This window comes from Mauremys reevesii, linkage group 1 (assembly GCF_016161935.1).
Source record: "Mauremys reevesii isolate NIE-2019 linkage group 1, ASM1616193v1, whole genome shotgun sequence".
NCBI classification, from domain to species: domain Eukaryota; kingdom Metazoa; phylum Chordata; order Testudines; family Geoemydidae; genus Mauremys; species Mauremys reevesii.
Genome location: NC_052623.1, coordinates 60457169 through 60477828, shown reverse-complemented (window position 1 = coordinate 60477828; position 20660 = coordinate 60457169). Strand labels below are relative to the sequence as shown.

The following is a 20660-nucleotide window of genomic DNA, read 5'->3' as shown; positions in this document are numbered from 1 at the left end:
TCAGGGTTCTGACTTAGTTTGAAACGATGTTATCAAGAGCAACAGTTTTGCGATCTGAATATGACAGCAGGATAAAGCTTTTTGCTGTTGGAGGCAAACATTTCAGTCTTCACTTCAGATTGATGTGCCTTTGTGAACACATTAGCATTGTCACTGATGGATATTTGGTAGTGTGGTGGTGGTGTGTGCTGAGTTCTTTTTGTTTTTGTTTTTGTTTAAGCCTTCATTTTTTTAAGGCAAGAAAAGACCTAGTACATGGAGGTCAAAGCATGCTTGTAAATACATCTATCCTATGAGCACAGAAAACTGTACAGTTCAACAAACCCTGGATACAGCATTAATATATCCTTTCCTAAATTGCCTGTTGTATTCTGCCCAAGTCCAAGTATACAGACTTAGTCCAGTCAGGCAGCCAGTATCTGAACTTTTAAGTAGTCTCCAAATAGAGTTCATTGTTGTCTCCTCTGTGGATAGTACTGGGGAGCTTTTCAAACACTCTTAAGACAGATCTTTAGTCAATACAGCTGACAGAGGGCAGTTGTATGTCTGGCTGCATGGTATTATCTTGACTGAAAGATCTTTATTCATTTTGAAGGAGCTGTCTTCCAGCCCAGTAATACTTTGAGGGGTAAAGCTGTAGGCAAACCCATTAAATTTTGAAATTTGTCTCGTTTCCCCGATCCCCTGGGCAGCTTCACCATAAATGGAGATATGACCCATTTTGCTCCTAGTATTGAACTTGACATTCAGTATTGAATTTTTCCCTCTGTAAGAGGGAAAATTACAAGTCTAATCCAATGGTAATTATCCAGCATGCATTTCTCCCACAGCACATGGATGCTTCTGGGTGTGGAGCTATATCCTTGGCTCATTCTTTTTCCTCCGAATTCTCCCTAATACACTGGAGCGAGGGCTGGTTCTGGTATCATCAGGTGGTGGTTTGCCTTGTCTCTCCCTCGATCTCAATAGTCTTTAGAAACTGCTTTGTCTACACTGATATTTTTTTTCCAGTATTAAGCTTTCTGTGACAGTCTAGAACTACTAACAGTGGTATGTAATCTATCATTTAAATTAGCTATCCTCCAGTCATCTGGTATAGAAGCTGATGTGACGCCAGTTTTTAAAAAAGGCTCCAGAGGTAAGCCTAACTTCAGTACCGGGCAAACTGGTTGAAACTATAGTAAAGAACAGAATTATCAGGCGCATGAACACGATTTGTTGGAGAAGAGTCAACATTGTTTTTATAAATAATGCCTCACCACTCTCTATTAGTATTCTTTGAGGAGGGTCAACAAGCACGTGGATATAGTGTGCTTAGATTTTTCAGAAAGCCTTTGAGAAGGTCCCTCGCCAAAGGCTCATAAGCAAAGTATGCAGTCATGGGATAAGAGGGAAGGTCCTCTCATGGATCAGTAACTGGTTAAAAGATAGGAAACAAAGAGTAGGAATAAATGGTCAGTTTTCGTAATGGAGAGAGGTAAATAGTGGTCTGTGCTGGGACTGGTGCTGTTCAACATGTTCATAAATGATCTGGAAAAAGGGGAAACAGTGAGGTGGCAAAATTTTCAGATGATACAAAACTACTCAAGGTAGTTAAGTCCAAAGCAGACTGCAAAGAGTTACCAAGGGACCTCACAAAACTGGGTGACTGGGCAAGAAAATGGCAGATGAAATTCAATGTTGATAAATGCAAAGTAATGCACATTGGAAAACATAATCCCAACTATACATATAAAATGATTGGGTCTAAATTAGCTGATCGTGGAGTCATTGTGGATAGTTCTCTGAAAACATCCACTCAGTGTGCAGCGGCAGTTAAAAAAGCAAACCAAATGTTGGGAATTGTTAGGAAAGGGATAGATAATAAGACAGAAGATATCATATTGTCTCTATGTAAATCCATGGTATGCCCACCTATTGAATACTGCGTGCAGATGTGATCACCCCATTTCAAAAAAGATATTTTGGAATTGGCAAAGGTACAGAAAAGGGCAACAAAAATTAAGGGTATGGAATGGCTTCCATAGTTTAATAAGACTGGGATTTTTCAGCTTGGGAAAGAGACAATGAAGGGGGTGGGTATGATAGAGGCAGCAGGTTTAAAACAAAAGGAAGTTTTGGCTATGCATTGTGTGAAGATAATCTGTGGAATGCTTTGCCAGAGGATGTTAAGGCCAAGACTATAACAGGGTTCAAAAAAGAACTAGATAAGTTGATGGAGGATCGGTCCAGCAATGGCTGTTAGCCAGGGTGGGCAGGGATGGTGTCCCTAGCCTCTGTTTGCCAGAAGCTGGGAATGGGCCAGAGGGGATGGATCACTTGATGATTCCCTGTTCTGTTCATTCCCTCTGAAATGCCTGGCATCGTCCACTGTCAGAAGACAGGATGCTGGGTTAGATGAACCTTTGGTCTGACTCAGCATGGCCATTCTTATGTTCACTATCTGCATGAAATTCATGGTGACACAGATCTCTACAGTAAGTGGGGTTGTTAGAGTGGAATTCTGATTAGCATGTAGGAAAGGAAGGTATGTAAGAATCTCTTTAAAAAAAAAAAAATCCACATTCTGCATCACCTTATCTTCAGAGGGGATTGATAACTAATTTGTTGATATCTGATACAATGCTTAGAGGATGAGGCATTTGTTTGTTAAAAATTAAACCTACCCAGCACCGGCAACTTAAAGGGTAAGTACCTGTGATCTTAGATTGTAAATTCTTTGGGGCATGGACTGACATCTCATGTTTCGTACAGTCCCTGGGACAGTGGGACCGTGGTGCATGACTGGGCTCCTCAGTGCTACTGCAATACAAATTAAAAATACATCTCACAGGTGTTTGGGCAGTGATGCTGACTGCCCCTAGTTGAGGTGACTATTTTACAACTACTAGGAAAATGCAACTCTCCATGACAGACAACTATCCAGACATACTGAGGAAGCTAGACTGGAAGGTGATTTGGTTTTGTGGTTTTTTTTTTTTTGGTTTGGTTTGTGTTGTGGTGGGTTTTTTTTGTTTTTACAGGGAAGCCACCCATTTTTCAAACTTCCTCCTGTCTGGGCTATAATCTGCTCTCTGTCCCTTTTTTTTGGGGGGGGGTGGGGGGTGGGGATCCACTTTCCCATGCAGTTCCTCAGGAAAGTTTGACTTTGTAGATATTCAGTTGCAAAAAACCTTATAACAGCACCTTCACCCTGTAACTCCCCAGAATGAGACTTCAACACACCAAACTCAAACATTTTTGGGGGGAAGGAGATTCATAGATTCTAGGACTGGACAGGACCTCGAGAGGTCATCGAGTCCAGTTCCCTGCCCTCATGGCAGGACCAAATACTGTCTAGACCATCCCTGATAGACATTTATCTAACCTACTCTTAAATATCTCCAGAGATGGAGGGAACTGCAGGGAGTAAAGAACACAGCAAATGCACAGTTAAGGTGGGCCACCTTATCTCTTTAATTAAAGTGTTAGAAGAAAACAAACCAAAGCTTAAAACACCCCAGAAAATAACCATTGAGGTAGCACTTACCACACAACATACTTAGTCACCCTGCGAACTTGGCACCTGTACAGCTGAGCTCTTTGTGGCATAAGTCCATGTGATACTGTATCCCTTCATAGTAAATATTTGCCATTATTGGAATCTTACAAAAGAGTCCACGATGTTAAAGTGCACACAACTGTGAAACAATGCTTAGATGCTTTCTATATGGTTAGATACATTACACTCAAGAATAGTATCTGCCATTTCCCAAAATGTGATCATGCAGGATGTTGAGGATAACCCAGTCAGACACAGGCGGGGCTTTGCCTCTCAGAGGATTGATGCACCACCTGCTTACCATCCATTGAACTTACAAGATCTTGCAGGTCAGAACAGAGATGACTGGCAAAGATACCTAAGGAATTTTGCGTTTTGCCTGCTTGCATTGCACCAGGTGAAAGCATTGCTCTGACTCCTTTTAACATATTATACACGCTTAAAAATTAGGATCTGACATCTGGGAAAAGTGTCTTAGTGGTCAATGTAACTTCTTGACTCACTTTATTTAGTAGTCTAGTCAAACAGACTAGTTGGACTTGAGATGCATGCACACACACTCCTGCATAGAAACTGGAACAATTTTGTACTTAAAAAGCTGTGTTAAAATGAAGTAGTAAGATTTTGTATCCCTTTAGTATAGAAAGAGTGCAGTCTCACTGCTTTGAGTGGCATAATTGTTCATTTTATGTAGTTTTTCAATCTATAGAATGCACAAGGATCTGTCAGGAAAGAACTAGAAAAGTATCTAGTTTCATCGAGTACTCTCAGTTCTTTGTAAATCACTTCACAGGCAGCAAAATATGACTTCACTTTCAAAGGGACAGTTCATTTCCATGGTAATGTGACTTGCATTCTAGAGCAGCTGAAGAATGGATTTTGATGTGGGTGGGTACTCTGTTATACTTCAGTAACTAAGCAACCAGCAGATGTACTCTATGCTTTATTTCCATAATAAATGCATTTAAACTACATTTATTTGTGCTTTGCTTTATGAGGTTTTAAAAATGTTGCGTTTAATTTCTGGCGGACCGTGTTGTACCAAGAGGCGTACAAAAATGTGCAGAATGTAGGCTGAAAGTCACTTACAGGGGATAGTTTGGCTCCTCCCATGCTCTAAGTTCTTGATGCTAAATATTTATTCTGCTGCCTGAATTCTTTGTAAGCAAATGAAACTTCTGAATAAAGATTAAGGGGCCCTGCTCCAATTCTGTTCCATTCAGAAATGGGCAGTGTCAATGTAAATACAAATATTGTTGATAAACCATCTATTGGAGATGATTATTACTGAAGTTTTTAATAAGGCTCCAGTACTCTTCAGGGCAGTACTGATTAAAGAAAATGTAGTTTTTCAGCAAAGTAACACAGCCCCCAAGATCTGAGTTCATTGCAGTGTTTTCTACTAGTCAAAGATGGACTGAGTGCATTCTCCTAGTCAAAGGATATTAAACTGCCAGGATTTATCATTATTCACTAGCTCTCTAATAACTAATAGAATTCTTTTTAAAGTACAAACTAAAATGTAAAGAATAATTTAGATTAGATGTGAACTTAGTTTTTTGCTTCCTGATCTGATGCTGGACACTGAGAAGGGAAGTTTGGTGCTCCCCATTCAAAGTGTCCATCTGTTCTAATAATCTAAATTGTAGAATACACCATCTCCTATAGGACTTTCCACTTAAAAATCCTTGTGGAATAGGGTATGACAGACAGTCCTCTGCTAGGATAGTAGTGGTAAAACTGGTACTTCTAGATATGTGGGGGACTATCCCAAAATAAAAATATTTTGGGGGACGATAAAAGCAAATTCAAAGAAGACTAGGTTAAAAAATTCACCTGAACATAACCACCTAGTTGCTGGCAGTCAGTGAATTTCCAGATGAGCTAGATCTTGGCAGGTTTTGATTGCTGCTTGTCTTTCTCTTGCTGCAGGCTGGTAGAAGCTTTATGTACCCATGCTGTTGTGATAGTACAGCAAAGTATGTGACTTTCTTGTCACAAACATACGAACCTGAAATTTAACAAAAAATATGCCATACTTGTGTGATGGAGGGGCCAGCAGACTGAATTAGGGTGACCAGATGTCCTGCTTTTATAGGGACAGTCCCAATTTTTGGGTCTTTTTCTTATATAGGCTCCTATTACACCCCCCCCCACACACACACACACCCTGTCCTGATTTTTTCACATTTGCTGTTTGGTCACCCTAGACTGAATGGATTACAGGGCTATGAGCCAGGTTCTTTGTGGGGAGGCCACAGATTATCTAGCAGGGTCCAGAAAGAGAGAGAACGCATTGGCCTCCTGGGAAACAAGCCTGGTGCATCAAATGTGGAAGGCTAGTTCTTGGGTCTGGGAGTGGTTGAGCAGCTCAAATGCTATACTACAAAAAGTCTGCTCCTCAGAGCTAACACTACTAAGATCAGTGTAAGCCTTTTATTAGTGTGTGTTTTGACAGTGGTCTGTTTGCTGCTTTTTTAAAGACTTCTCTGCTCTGAAGAGGAAGGGAAACCAGTGAACACGTTCGCTGCCTGTTTAAGTTTTACATTCTCCTTGCTCAGAAGAGGGAAAACCACTGCATCTTTCAGCTTTCTTGAAGGCTTTGCTTTAACTCTCTCCCAGAGAAAAGCAAGGCGTTTGTTTAATGAGGAGGAAGAAGTATGCTTAAAGGCAGGACCTGGAATGCTGCCACAACTCCAAAGAGCAGGGAGGATTGGAGTTTGCTCACCTCAGTGCTGAGGGAGTGCTAGGAGATCACTGCGTGACCACTTAAGTACCATTTATTAGACCCTAATAGTGTTGCTAAACTAACTAGCCTAATGTTCTCCACAAAAATGGTCTGCAGTCATCACGATGGCATATTGACCTTATTTGTGATTGTCTACATTTACATTACCCTAGCATACCTGTTGGGTTACTGTACTGACACTGTTAATTAATAGTGGCTACTTGGTGGTTTGTACATTTCTGTATACTGTATATTGTGTGTGCAAGTCTACTAAAACATTTATTAAGAGGAGACCATGAAATAAAGGCAGTTCCATTTAATGTTAATAATTTGTATTACCATAGTGCCGAGGAACCCTAGCCATGGACGAGGATCCCATTTTGCTAGACACTGTAATAACACAGCAAAAAGCAGGTTCCTACCACAAGGAGCTTAAATCTAACACCGTGTCTATGCCACAAAGCTTTACCAGTAACAGTTCTGCCAGCATATAGCAGCTGGCATAACTATTTCGGTGGAGGTGTGTTTACATTTGGCTGCCTTTGCTGGTGCAGTGGGTCCCTATAGTGCCAGGTTGTATCCGCAATAGCTGTGCAGCACAGTGGGAAGGCATCCCATTATCCCCATCCCCACCATCTGGCACATTACTTTATGGAAACGTTTGCTGGAACACGTGATATTGAGGGAAACCAGTGCTCTCAAGGAGTTGTGGGAGTTTGGGGTCAAGTCAGGGGTGAAAGTAACTTAAAGGACTTACCGGTACGCTGAAGTCCTGAGCAGGGGCATGGCCTCAACTGGAAGAGACGGGACCTCTTAAGATTTAAGGGCCCTGGGGCTCTGGCTGTGGCTGGGAGCCCCAACGCCTTTAAATCACCCCAGAGCTACCAGCTGCAGAGGCGGCTGGGAGCTCAGGGGCGAATTAAAGTGCCGAAGGCTCCGGCCACCGCGGAGCTCCGGGCCATTTAAATCCCCGCCCAAGCCCGGCTGCTGGAGCTCTGGCAGCGCTTTAAAGGGCCCAGGGCTGCCCGCAGCGGCTAGAGCTCTGGGCTCTTTAAATCACCGCCACGGAAGCTGGTCCAGTCCGGCACAGCGTACTGGCTCTTGCCGGTATGCCGGACCGTACCAGCTTACTTTCACCTCTGGGTCAAGTTCCCACAGTTCTCTGTGGTCCATCTTGATATCTGCTGTTTTTCTCATGACAGTTTTCAGTCTGTCTACCACCTCACTGGCAAATAAGCATGCTGAACAGATTAGCAGAGCTCTTGTGGCTGCTTTAAAAACAGGGTGACTGATTTGTTTTGTATTTGCGGAACCACAGCTACCACAGTGTGGCCGGCTGCCCAACACGACAAATGAAAATACTAAGGGGAAGTGGATGATTCGGCTATTGAATGAAACTTGGCCAGCTGCTCAGGTGGCCACTGGCAATTCTGGGCCCATGCAGCAAGCACCAAATGTTGGGATCAGATTGTGATGCAAACCTGGGATGACCAGCGGTGGCGGCATAGCTTTTGAATGCAGAAGGCCACATTCCCAGAACTGTGTGCTGAGCTCATCCGGCACAAACACACCAAAATGGGAGCTGCTTTTACAATGGAGAGAGTGGATGTGAGACAAGAGACAACAGGTGGATATGGCTAGAGGGATGGAGTACAAGGAAACAATGTGACAGTATTGGTTGGCATGATAGACTGCAGTCTCAAGACAAATTTGATTGTTTTCCTTAAAATCTGCCAAGGTGTATCTAACCCTTCACTTACTCATCTATAAATAGCAGGTAATTTTAACCAAATGTCTGTCTTTTAAATAGTCCAAACTATAAGTCTTCCAGTATTGACACTAACAAACCACCTCAGGTATCCTTTTCTGAGTGGCATATGTTCCCAAGAGCTATATAAGAGGCATTTCAGTTAAGTATATTTGTATAATGTCCCAAGTCTATAACTCTCTGAATTATCTGATTTTTATGAATCCGAGGGGCACTAGAGTTCTGTGAACCACTCTCAACCTTTCAACAAGAAATTATGTAATTCAGGTAGAGCCACTCTGTTTGCATATTATGAAATGTCTAAGTATTCTAAAGGATGAATAACTATGATTACGGTAGATAAAAATTCAAATAATGTTGGACTAAAATCCATGTAATTGTCTCATTCTCCATACAACATGTTCAACCCTGCTAAATTAACTCTTTACGTTAATTTTACAGCTGGTAAAAGGTGACAGATTGACAGTACTGTGGACTGAATTCTGCTTTTCCACCAAAGGGGTAGAGCAGCGCCACTATAGTCTCTTCTACCACAACCATCCAGCCTCCAGCTTCAACCATGAGCTGAAGGGACATCGGTCTTTGGCCTCTCTTTCAGGAGCCCTTTTGATTAGAATGTGGTTCATGTTACTAGTAATTAGTTGTCATTGCTATCTTAATGACTGTCTGATGGATTATATGAAATGTGTTGGTGGCCTTAGTCCACTTCCTAGTGGGCAAAAGTCAACATTAAAATTGCTACTGCCCATGCCAGATAGTTTCAGTTATTATGGGGCATTCGGCAGAGATGCCAAGGATTGGGATGGGCATAGGGAATTAACTGTCACCTTATCCCTAGATACAGTTAGTGACTGAGGCAGGCTAGTAGGGAATCAAAAGGATTCTTGTATTTTGTTTTCTGAGCAAAATATTTTAGTTTCGAAGGCTATTTGTCTAGTAACTCTCACTAATACTCACTTGAAAATTAATATGAATGACTTATTTTTCCTCTACAGAACTGTCCGTGTGTGGCTGAAGAGAGAGAGTGGGCAGTATTGGCCTAGCATATATCATGCAATGCCATGTAAGTATTTTGGGATGTTCATTCTTTACTGTGTATTTGCCGACTGACTTCTCTAGGCCTGGACATATCCCTCTGAGCTTGTGACCTTTTGGGAAGCTCACAATTGTATTCTAGATACTGTGCTTGAGCTAAATGTCTAGGTTCTCTGAAGCTTGCTTACCAAGTTATGAACCAATAAAAAAATCCCTTATCTTTTTTAAATTTAATATAAATTATTTGATACTTTGTAAAAATTTCTCCTTTGTTTCTATTACTAGTTCAAGTGCTAGTAGTAGTGATTTCTTTCTAAAAGCAAAAGGCAAAGTCCCTACCCTGAAGAGATGACAATCTAGTTCAGATTCATGATGCACCAGTATGAGTTGAAAGTGGTGTAGGAAGTTCTGCGGAGGAAGTGGTATCTCTTTTGTTGAGAGGGGGTCTAGAAGAGAGGATTGTCTGATATGTGAGAAGAGGGAGGATATCCCCAAAGAGGTGGCATCAATTAAGATACAAAGAGGAGAGTGGGAGAAGAGAATGTGTTGGGGCTGGATTGGATGGCAATTTGAGATGAGCTCAGTCTTATGCCATCAGAATCCATATGCCAGAAACAATTAATTAGATGCTGGGTAAGTGGTGTGACCACTCTGTCACAGCAGCAGCATCCAGAGATGTCAAGCACATCCATCCACCATCAATGAGCTAACTAAAGAATGAAAGCAGAAAGAAGTGAACAGAATTATAGACAGGAATGGAGTTTATAGAGCCTTGAAATTAAGGGGAAATCAGGAAAATCAGTAATGGGATTTAAAGTAGGCCGTGATCTGATCAGAACAGAGGGAAAAGGGGTGCTTATTTTTAACTAGGCATCCTGGATGGACAGGAAGGTGGAAGTTGAGGGAAGCCAGAGAGGAGAATGTTACAAAAATTAAGGGCGGAGATGACCATAGCATTTATCAAAGTTAAGCATTAGGGAATGGAGAAGAGTGTGGGTTCCGTAGATGATGATGTAGAGAAGGTCAAAATGGATGTGGGCAATGGAAGGAGGAGAAAAAGGAGGAGAGACACCAAGTTTCTGAGCTGGGGCAGTGGGGGAGGCTAGTGGAATTTGGCTCCATTAGAAGGGAGGGGCAACCTGAGGGTGTGATATCCAGGCATGGAAGTTGGAAAGACAATTGGAGGTGAGTGAAGAGTGGGGGAGAATTCAGGAGTAGAGGGGAAGATCTGTGTGTAAGGGGAAAAACTGTGGAGGATGAAGGACAAAATCCTGAGGGTCATTAACAGAATGCTGGAAAGTGGAGGTGAAAGTGCAGCAAGAGGAAACTAGAATCACTAAGTCAAGTGATTGAATGAATGCTTGAACACTCTTATATACAAATTGTAATTCAGATCACCAAAAGCCAGGAAATTCAGTCCAGTCTAAAATTCTGCCATTAAAGGGATCAGTCAAGGCTGAGGAGTCTCAAGTAAGAACCTTTCAGATTTCACCCCTTGCTCCTATATCACTATAACCTTTAAAATGCTTACCAGGCAAGAATCTGGTATTGGCTACTACAGGATACTGGACGTACAGGCCAATGGTCGTCTTCAGTTTGACAAATCTTAGCTACCTTCTAGAGAAGGGTTGCACTAGTTGTAGAGGGAAGTTTATAAATGATGCACACAATAGGTTGGCATGACTTCTTTGCTGATGCACTGTTAATGTCCTGTCAAGCTGCCTACTCCTTAGCAGGTGTGGCTCCTTAAGTCAGTTCACACAGATATAACAGCAGTGGGGTGTGATTTTTTAGAGAGGGGGTACCAGATCTAAGGCAGGTTTCTGCATAGAAACCCTAGGGAGAAAGCTTAGGCTGAGGCTGGTTTGTGTTGTGCTTATGAGTTACCCCTCTCACCCGTCCCAATATTTTTTTCTTTATTGGTAAGTTTGAGCTAAGTGTGTGTGGATTCTATTCAGAGCTGGGTGGAAACCCCACCTGCTCATAGTGTACTGAAAACCAAAGCTATCCTGTGAATCTGAGTTACTTACATGTAACGCTCTTCCCATCTCTCTTCCTCCCTCAGTCTTGCTCTCCCAGTCAGAGAATATTTACATGTTAAGTTTATATTTTAAGGCTTGCTGATTGACAGACCCATCACTTTACTGGGAAATGCATTGTACCCACTCAGTGCTTAGTTCTCCAGTAATGGCTTGTAAGCTTGGGGTCTTAACACAGTATTGTTGCATTGATGGGTTACTAACATCCTGCAGCAGGAGTATGCAATATTTTTTGACGTGTTCCAAACAAAACATGCTCAACAGGGGAAACACCCCAGTTACCCTATTTGAGAAGGATTCCAGGTGTCCCTGGCAGGCTGTTTGTTCTAACCCCCATCTTGTGTCCATGGGTGAGCTTGTGGGAATCTCAGTGCTTGAGTGGTCTGTATATTCAGTAGGCTGCTCAAAAACATACCGGGCCACATCCTCTGCTGGGGTAAAACTAGGTAGCTCCATCAAACTCAATGAAGCTATGCTGATTTTATAGCAGCTGCGTTTTTTGTTAATCTGACCTAAGCAGTTGTGTTCTCTTAGCTAGCTCTGTAGTGGAACAGATGTCTTAGTGGTATGGCATTCATTTGCTTTGGCTGATACTTATTTCTTTAAATATTCGTATACGTTTGTGTTTAAGATTTTTGTTACCTCTACCCAGATCCCCTAGATCCAGAGGGTTGGGTTTTGTGTCTCTGCAAACGGCAGGTGTCATGAAAAAACATTGGGGCGTCTCATTAATTCTGTCTAAATCAGTTCTGAGCAGGGAAATTTTAGATTTTCCCTCTGTCCCCCTGTTCTGATCTATAAGCCCAGTTGACCTGTGGCATGTGAATCCTGCCACCTACACCGCTTGTCACACTGTCTAAAATGGCTCCCAATTGTGAGTATCAGTTTCAGGTCATACTGTCAGGGCATACACGCCAAACTAGTGGTATAGTCTGCAACTAGATTTCACCAAACCAGTAACAAATGTGCACTCCTGGTCAATCTGTTAGTCTTATCATTTAGTCCCAAACAGTCCCTTTAGGCCAGAGGTGGGCAAACTAAGGGCTACATCTGACCTGCGGGACCATCCTGCCTGGCCCTTGAGCTCCCACCCAGGGAGGCTAGCCCCCCACTCCCCTCCTGCTGTCCCCCTCACCCCCGCAGCCTCAGCTTGCTGTGCTGCCAGCGCTCTGGGCAGCGGGGCTGCGAGAGCCACCAGGGTGTAGTGTATTAAATTGCTCCTCATAGGAATGTGCTACTTACGGAGCGCCAGGACTGGCAGCTGTAAGTAGTACACTGTAAGTAGCACATTCTTACGGGGAGCAATTTAATACTTCGTGATACTGGTCACTGTACCAAATATCACATCTCATTAAGTTACTCTCAACCCCAAAGGGTCCGTCACTTATCCCAGGTCAATGGATAGTCTCGACATCACACCAAAGATAGTGCTGGCAGCGAGTTTCTCTAGTAAACAACTAAAAGTTTTAGTTTTTTTAAAAAAAGGAAATGAGTTATTGAGAGGCTAAAGCAGGTAAAATACATTAACAGGTGAGTCAAAGTTTATAAGTCTACAATTCTTAACATTTCAGTAATTTGCTAAATTTCCAAAAGTTCCTCAGGGTTACCCAGAGTAATTCTAGGGATCTTTGTCCACTTGATCAGTGTTAGCATCCAAAACAGTTCAGAGATACAGGATCGATCGTTGAATCCATTCTTATAGCGTCTTTCCAGGGAAGGCAATCTGGCAGGTGTTTTCATTCACAGCATGAACTCTCCTTTTGCTGATTAATTATAAAAGTCTTTGAATTTCCATTGTCAAACACAGCAATGCCTGCTTTGAAGTTAGCGATCTTTTACGTTTCCAATGCTCCATTCTCATGTGATGAGTAAACGTAATGTAAGCACAATGTGATAGCCAGGAACAATCCTTCATTAGTTTTTCATTAAGTTTACACATCAAGAAAATTCTTATCTAAGTATTCTCACAATTTTTGATCTAGGGTTAATTAAGTACAGGGATACACATAATGTAAATTGACAGCAATCAACAGTTTGTAGATAAGTGAAGACCATATCATTCGCCTTTCCTTTGAAATAAATTAACAATCAAGTGAATTAGTACACTTAACGTTTCTTTGATAATCTCACGCAAGAGAATTGGCCTATTGCTCTGACTTGAGCTGGCCTGTCAGCCTCACCCCCACACCCAATTTTGAGGAACATCTTGCACCATCCCCCTGGCCCAATATCTTGGAAAACTTTAGGACTGTCGAACATGAGTCATGCTGTTCTAGCATTTCTTTCTAAGTGCATACAAGTATAATCCTAGGGCTGTGGGGTGTTGCCTGCTGAATTGACACACATTGTGTCTTTTCTATACCATTGTTTCTGAAAGCTATTGGATGGGACATGAGTGATTGTCACTCCCACTGCCCACAAACCTCTTACACCAGAAGTGACCTTGCTAGCTGAGTGTGGAGTGGCACTGCTGTGTTCTTCACACAGTTTCTTTTAGCTTCTCTAGCCAGGAGAAAGCAGCACTGGAGCAGTGACTGTCTAAAAAGACTTGTTAGGGCTGTAGGTGGGGGAAAAGATGTCTCTTTGCTACCAGAATGTGCTGAAATCCCTGCTCCTAAGCATAGCCATCCCACTAGCATCACATGCATGCGTCACTTTGGCATCACTATTCAAAACACAGATTACAGGATTCTTATTTGTGCTTGTTGCTCGTTAGTACGCTGGGAGTGTCTGTGTGAGGAAGAGGGCGAAAGAAGAGAGCTACAGGACTGAGCCAGATGTCAGCTGTTTGAGTTTCTGCCAGCCATATCCGAATATGGAACAAGAACAAAATGAGAGAAAGCACTGGAATGAAACTTTTTTTGAATTCTTTAGCAGATGGGACATTCTTTTGTTGATGATCTTAGTTGTTGGAACAGCACCCTCCTCATGCTTGATAGATTATTACTTCTGGGGAAACAGACAATGAAAACTCAGACTTAAGAGGCACTGCTGATCTATATGGCTAACAGGGATGAACTGAAAAACAAGTTAATGTAGTTCTCATGTTCAGTACATGTTAGTTGGCTTAGCAGCAGTATTTTTTACATTGGGCCTCTAAAAAATAATTACAGGCAGCTCATCCTCCTCATGCACATTCACTAAGGCTTTGTTAGTGTTGAGCATTCGAGCACTGTTTAACCTCACTTTTGCCTGTAAATGGCCTTAAGATTATGAAAGGGAAACAGTTTAGCAAAGAGAAATATGCTAAGAGTGTAGAATGGAATACTGTAATAGAGAAGGGTGGAGTTTGTTATGCACCAGGAGGTAGCCTGCTCTACCTACCTGATGTTAGTTTTAATACTTTCAATACAAACTACTGTGATTTTGGGGAGAGTGAAATACGTTGTAAATCAGGATATGCATTAGGTATAAAAATGATTGCTTTTAAATAAAACCAGTATTGGTTGTATCCTATCTCAAGGGACTCGTAGGGATAATAATTATGTAAAGCAGTGGTCCCTAAACCGCAGATCACAATCGACTGGTCGATCCTGGAGCCTCTGCCAGTTGATCGCTATCTCCGGCCGCTAAAAGTCCAGCGGCACAGCAGGGCTAAGGCAGGCTCCCTGCCTGTCCTGGCCCCATGCCACTTGTGGAATCGGTCAGCACGCCCCTGCGGGGGCAGGGTTCTCCGCGTGCTGCTCCTGCCTGCAAGCGCCATCCGTGCAGCTCCCATTTGCCGGGAATGGGGAACTGCGGCCAATGAGAGCTGTGGGGGCGGTGATTGCAGGCAGAAGCAGTGCGCAGAGCCACGTACCCACCCCCATTAGGGTCACGGGGGCGTGTTGGCCGCTTCCGGGAGTGACATGGGGCCAGGGCAAGCAGGGAGCTTGCCTTAGCCCCACTGCACCTCCAACCAGGAGCCGATTAAGGTAAGTGCCACCCAGCTGGAGCCCACACCCCGACCCCCAGCCTTGAGCCTTCTCCCAGAGCCAGCACCCTAACCCCCCTCCTGCACCCCAAACCCCTGTCCCAGCCCTGACCCCCCCCCAGAGCCAGCACCCCATATCGTCTTCTCCACCCCAACACTCTGCCCCAGCCGGGAGCCCCTCCTGCACCCAAACTCCCTCCCAGAGCTGAAAGTGAGTGAGGGTGGGGAAGAGTGAGCTAAGGAGGGAGGTGTGCATGGAGTAAGTGTGCGGGGCTTTGGGGAAGGGCTGGGGCTTTGAGGAAGAGGCCGGGTATATCCTGGGTTGCACTGAAATTCAAAAAGTGATCTTGTGCGTAAAAAGGTTGGAGACCACTGATGTAAAGTAACAGAATATACTTCATTGTAGCAGAGAGAAATGTACCATAGGGGGAGTATAGAATATATAATTTGTTAATTCCTTTGTAATTCAGTTTGAGAAGGTGAAACTGAGTGCATTAAGGGTGGGTCACTTGTCATATTTGTAAGTAAATGAACAAAACACACCACCTCAAGTCTTTTTGGCGGCAGAAGGGTTACTGGACCATTCCATTCTGAAGAACGACCCTTAATAAGACTAAAGCAGAGGGGCTTAATGAAAATGCCTAGTCCTGTGGGTAAAGTTTTCACAAGCCCTTAAATGTTTTACCAGCTTAAGTTCTATTTTCAAAGCACTTAAGTCAATGAGGCTTAGGTAGTTTCAATGGGAAGTAACCATGAAAGGACTTGTCTACACACAAGCAGTATCACTTTAACTATACTGGCACAATTAAAGCAGTTCAGCCCTTTATGGTGAATGTAAATAAGCCAGTAAAAAGGTGCTTTATATGAGAGAGGGAATAAGATGTATGGTTTCTTCGTAAACAGAAATAACTGCATTTACACTAGGGGTGGTACCAGTATAACTATTGTGGTTTGAGGGGGGGACGGGACCCTAATAGAAATAGTTATACTACGCCTATGTTTAAGTGCTTTTGAATATTTTTACCCAAAAGCTGCTTTTTTTTTAAATTTTTTTTTGTCAGCTCCATTACTGACACATTGTGTGTTTTGGAAAAAGCATGACTTGAAAAATAACTAATTTATGGGACCCCGTCACTGACAGTGATTTTTAAAAATCTGATTTTCTGTGAACTGTTAATGGTATTTGCAATGGTAGTAGAGGTTCTTTAGATTAGATACTATCTAGCACTGGACCAAAAATGTAGGGCGGGGGTGGTATTTTAGGGATTGTATATAGTCTGGTATGATAGTGATTTTTTTTAAAAGAATAATCATTCTCCTTAAACATTGCCCTGTGTTAGTAGCAGCACAAAATACTTTTCATTGTGACGGCTTCCTTTTTTAACTGAAGCCTTTTCTCTGGTGGTTTAGCAGCAAGTTAGACATTCCAAAACATAAAGTGAAAAAACAAGTAATCAGCCACTCTTGATCTACTTGATTGACTGTTGTGCTCTTTGAGTTTCTGTTGCCATAAATTATTCTGTATTCGCAATACAATAAATAAATCAATACAATCCTAAACTCCATGTGGGGGTGAAATTTCAGTTAAATGTCCAACACAAACTTTTTTATATTGTCTTGTCTTCATCTGATTATGCCACAAAATAAAGAACATGGAGGCTCCACTGGATTGATGGATATTTTGATACCAATCTAGAGTTTGTTTAAAACTGTTGAGAAAACAAGTTGAAAATATATAGGGTATTCACTATTTATAGAAGCAAGTGCACATATCTAGTTAGGGATCGGGGGAGGGCTACAAAAACAGAATAGAAAAATCCAGTGAAAAGCGGTACAAAAAATCTTTAGTTCTTTATTCCTGCGATCAATATATTAATATTAAGATTAATGGTAAAAATCGGAAGGAGCAAGAATTTCTGTCCCCACTGCTAAGATTGCCAGTTGTAATGTTGAACCTGTCCTGCAGAAACTTGATTGAGACTTCAGCTACAGTATTAAGAGGCAAAAACCCCCAAACTATCACTACACACCTAGATTGGATTAAAAAGGCTGTCTATAAACAGAGAGCAAACATAACTCTAATTCTTAGTAGAAAATTCTGACTCTACACCAACATGTTAACATCACCAGATTCTCAAAAGAGCCTAGGACATTTTTTACAAAGCAAGCTGCAAGAGTATATCCTGAAAATTTGTAGTGTGGTAGTTGTGTAGGGCAATGTGTTTCTAGGGCATTAGATAGAATATTGTTTTGAACATACTTTTAGTCATTGGTTACAATGTAATCTAATTATAATAGAGATGACCGACAACTGTAGTTCCATTATGGACTATCTGTCTTTAATTTTGTTGAAACTCTGACATTTCAGTCCATAGGAGTTTCCTATTTCAAGAATTTAAACTGATGGGATGTAAACCTTAGAAATATTATTTTCAGCTATAAAATAATCAGAAAATGTAGAAAATTAACTTCAATCATTTTGTTAAATCCACAAAAACTTTAAAACTGAAATGTCTTTAATAGTCTTTGAGGGGTCTGTGACCCCTCACAACTACTCTTGTATAACATTTTCTGTTTAAATAATTTAACTGACGGGGAAAAAGTGGATCATGAAGTAAGGAGTAGTCATATAGCTACTCGTTTATTTCCTGATGTAACAGGGCTTACTGAATAGCATTGCAGGAAGAGTATGTTTATGCTTTTCTATCATAAGGGGTAAAATAAAGAATAGCCTCATAAGTATGTTAGCTAGATAGGGACTCCAGAGCTTCAAGATCAATGAGAATCATGGTTTTGTTAACTTCATCAACATGTTCATTTTTTTCAGCTCCATGTTCATGCATGTCTTTTAACCCGGAAACAAGAAGGCTGTCCGTAGGTCTAGACAATGGTTCAATCTCAGTAAGTACATATAAATAAGTTTTCCCATTGAAATACTTCCCTTTTGAGAAGTATGTATATATTATTGTGCTGAGATTTTTAATTAGCATTGGCTAAATGACAGATTAACATTGATCCTCGCTACTAATGACACTGACCACTCTAGTGCAGAAAACAGAAGACCCATGACAAATTTTAAACTAACTGCTATATAAACTTGAGCTGGGTTTAGAGGAATCAGGCAACTAAACAAATTGTATGGGTTTACTTGTCCAATAACAAGTTTTTAATTTACCAACTTTGATCAAATTATTAATCACTTGTGCTAAATTGGTCTGGGAACACAGCAAATGGGCGTAAAGTTACTCTCAGATCCATATGATGCATCTCAACTCATACAGTTAGCTCTTTATATGCAATATATAGCACTGTTCCAGAGCACTGTACAAAGACTGGTCCTGGTTACCTTCTTGTTAATTCAATGTTACGCAGGTGTAATTCTCCTTTGTGAGACCGAACTTCCTTCCGTGGAGTCCCTTCTGATTTACAGCAGCGTGAATGGGTCCATTTGCCTTTCGGTAACTTCTGAGAGATCCCCATGCATGTAAAGATAGCAGAACATTGAAGCAGAGATCTGCCATGTGGATCAAAGGGGCCCTGCTGTTGCCATTCAATTGTAATTATTATGGAAACTGTTACTTGGGGGTCTGACTAGACTAAGAGCTGTTTTTAGGGGCTCAGGTGGCAGCGGTGGTCAGAGGCATTCTGTCATTCTTTCAAATGAGAATCTTGGTACCGTTATCTGTAGCTTTGACATTTCACAATCAGACCTTTGCCATGTGCTTTACAAGGGGCCATATCTTAACATTGATTTGGAAGCTGGAACAAGTGTCAAAGTTAACTCGCCTTCTTGGTAAGCATGGTGTCCTATAGGGAGCACATGGCCCCCGTGCTTTGGGACCTGCCCTGTTTACCTGTGAGCTCTCTGGTAGGTTTTAAGGTGCTGGCTTTGACTTCTAAAGCATAAAATGACCTGGGAACAGCCTGCCTAAGACTGCATCTCCCCATTATATTCTGCTATAGCTGCAGTCAGCAGAAGTGCTGATGCTAAATCCTCGTTAATCTAATAAAGAATGTGGGGGCTGACAGGGTGTTCTCTGTACGGGCTTCATGGAAGCCTTCCCTCCAGTCTGATTTAGTTTGCACTTGTCATCTTTCAGCGCACACTGCACTTGTTTTGCCTGGCCTTTGAGGAGAGAGACAGGGTTAATATACTTACCAGCATAATGGAGTGTTGGTATTTTTGCTCCTGCATGTGTGAAAGGGGGAGCTGATAGAACTGTGTTTTGCATTTGTAATTCTAAATAATTGACAGGGCACTTGGATCCTATATGAGGACACATGTCATTTATTGTAAAGAAAGTAAATTGTGGAAAAAATTGCGGATTGTATGTTGTTGGGTTTGTTGGTATAGGGCTACATCTACACACAGATTCTATTCTATCAGGCTATTTTTTCCTTGTGTTAGCCCTTTAAATGCTCTGACAGTACCAGCACCTTATACTAGCAGCAACAGCAAAAATCACATAGCATACAGATTTTTAGTAATATTCCCCCAACATCTGAATTAGTCAGGCATTCAGAGGAATATCTGATTGCTAATGGTTCAGAAAGCAGCAGTTATGTTCTAAAATAATTCTAAAATATAGAACAAAATTTCTGGGAAATAGTCCAAGATAACGAACTTTTGACTCAAAGTCCAGACTATTTCGAATACATCGGTATAGGGCAGGGAAGGAATTCTACTTTCAGAAATCAAGGAAATGTGTTAAAATAATCTCTCTACATGCACTTTTAAATGAGACTGATTCCACTAATATGTCTGGCTTTTTGGTGAATGGGGGTAGTGCATTGTAAGAAGGAGGATGTTTGTATATAGAGAGGCTGCATTACTGTCAAAATCAGTAGAGGGACAGATGTTCCACCGGAGCTGGTGAAAAAGAGCTCAAACTGGTGGCTGAGATGAAATACTGTTCTGTTTCCATTTAACTTAACCTCTAGCTAAAACTTAATTAGAATTGTTCACCCATTTGTCATGGAGTAAAACAAAGTGGATGATAAACTTCCCTCCTTTTGTTCCTACAAGTGACAAGTGGTTATTTTCAAACTTTATAACTTGTTAGCTTGGAAGTTTAAAATTATAAGCAGAACCTTTAGACAAGATGACAGATTATGCCTCGCGATGATTGATTTTAATCACCACTGCCAGAGTGCATACTTCCTTAGGAAATGGTGGCACTTAAAACAAAAATCATGTTGTATTATTTTTTTCTTGTGCTCCCACTTTGCAATCCCTTCCCCAAATCTTGGCCTGAAGTTGGGAAAGCTGTCTTTGAAGAGTACCTCTCGTTCCATTGCTCACTCCAAATCTTCAGGGCTATTTCAGGTCCCTTAGAAACCAAGGGACTCTTCCCTCCAAAAACAAACTTTCTGTTCAAACATGAAGGAAAATTAAGCTTTGAAGGAGATGCCAGTCTCCCACGCAAGTGGCTGTGAAGAAGAAACCTCCCTTTTTATAAAGGTGTCTTAAAAGCTCTGCCTCCCTTAATGGTAAGGATATTTATTCTCCTACTGCTCTTGTTGCAAGCAAAGATCTTGCATGATCTCAGGGCATGTCTTCATGAGCACCTAATGCACGGCAGGCTAATATGTGGTAGACTTACACTCCAGCTTGATGCAAACTCGGCGTTTGTGTG

The 20660-nt window shown here is 41.7% G+C and overlaps 1 protein-coding gene across 1 annotated transcript in view; it reads left to right on the top strand.

The window, feature by feature from the left end:
* The window catches only part of WDFY2 (WD repeat and FYVE domain containing 2), a 121406-nt gene that overhangs the window by 50534 nt on the left and 50212 nt on the right, over positions 1 to 20660 (top strand). Inside the window, exons 2-3 of the mRNA XM_039499558.1 lie at positions 9033 to 9100; positions 17852 to 17925. Coding sequence (XP_039355492.1) covers positions 9033 to 9100; positions 17852 to 17925 — 142 coding nt within the window. The remainder of the gene's footprint in view (positions 1 to 9032; positions 9101 to 17851; positions 17926 to 20660) is intronic.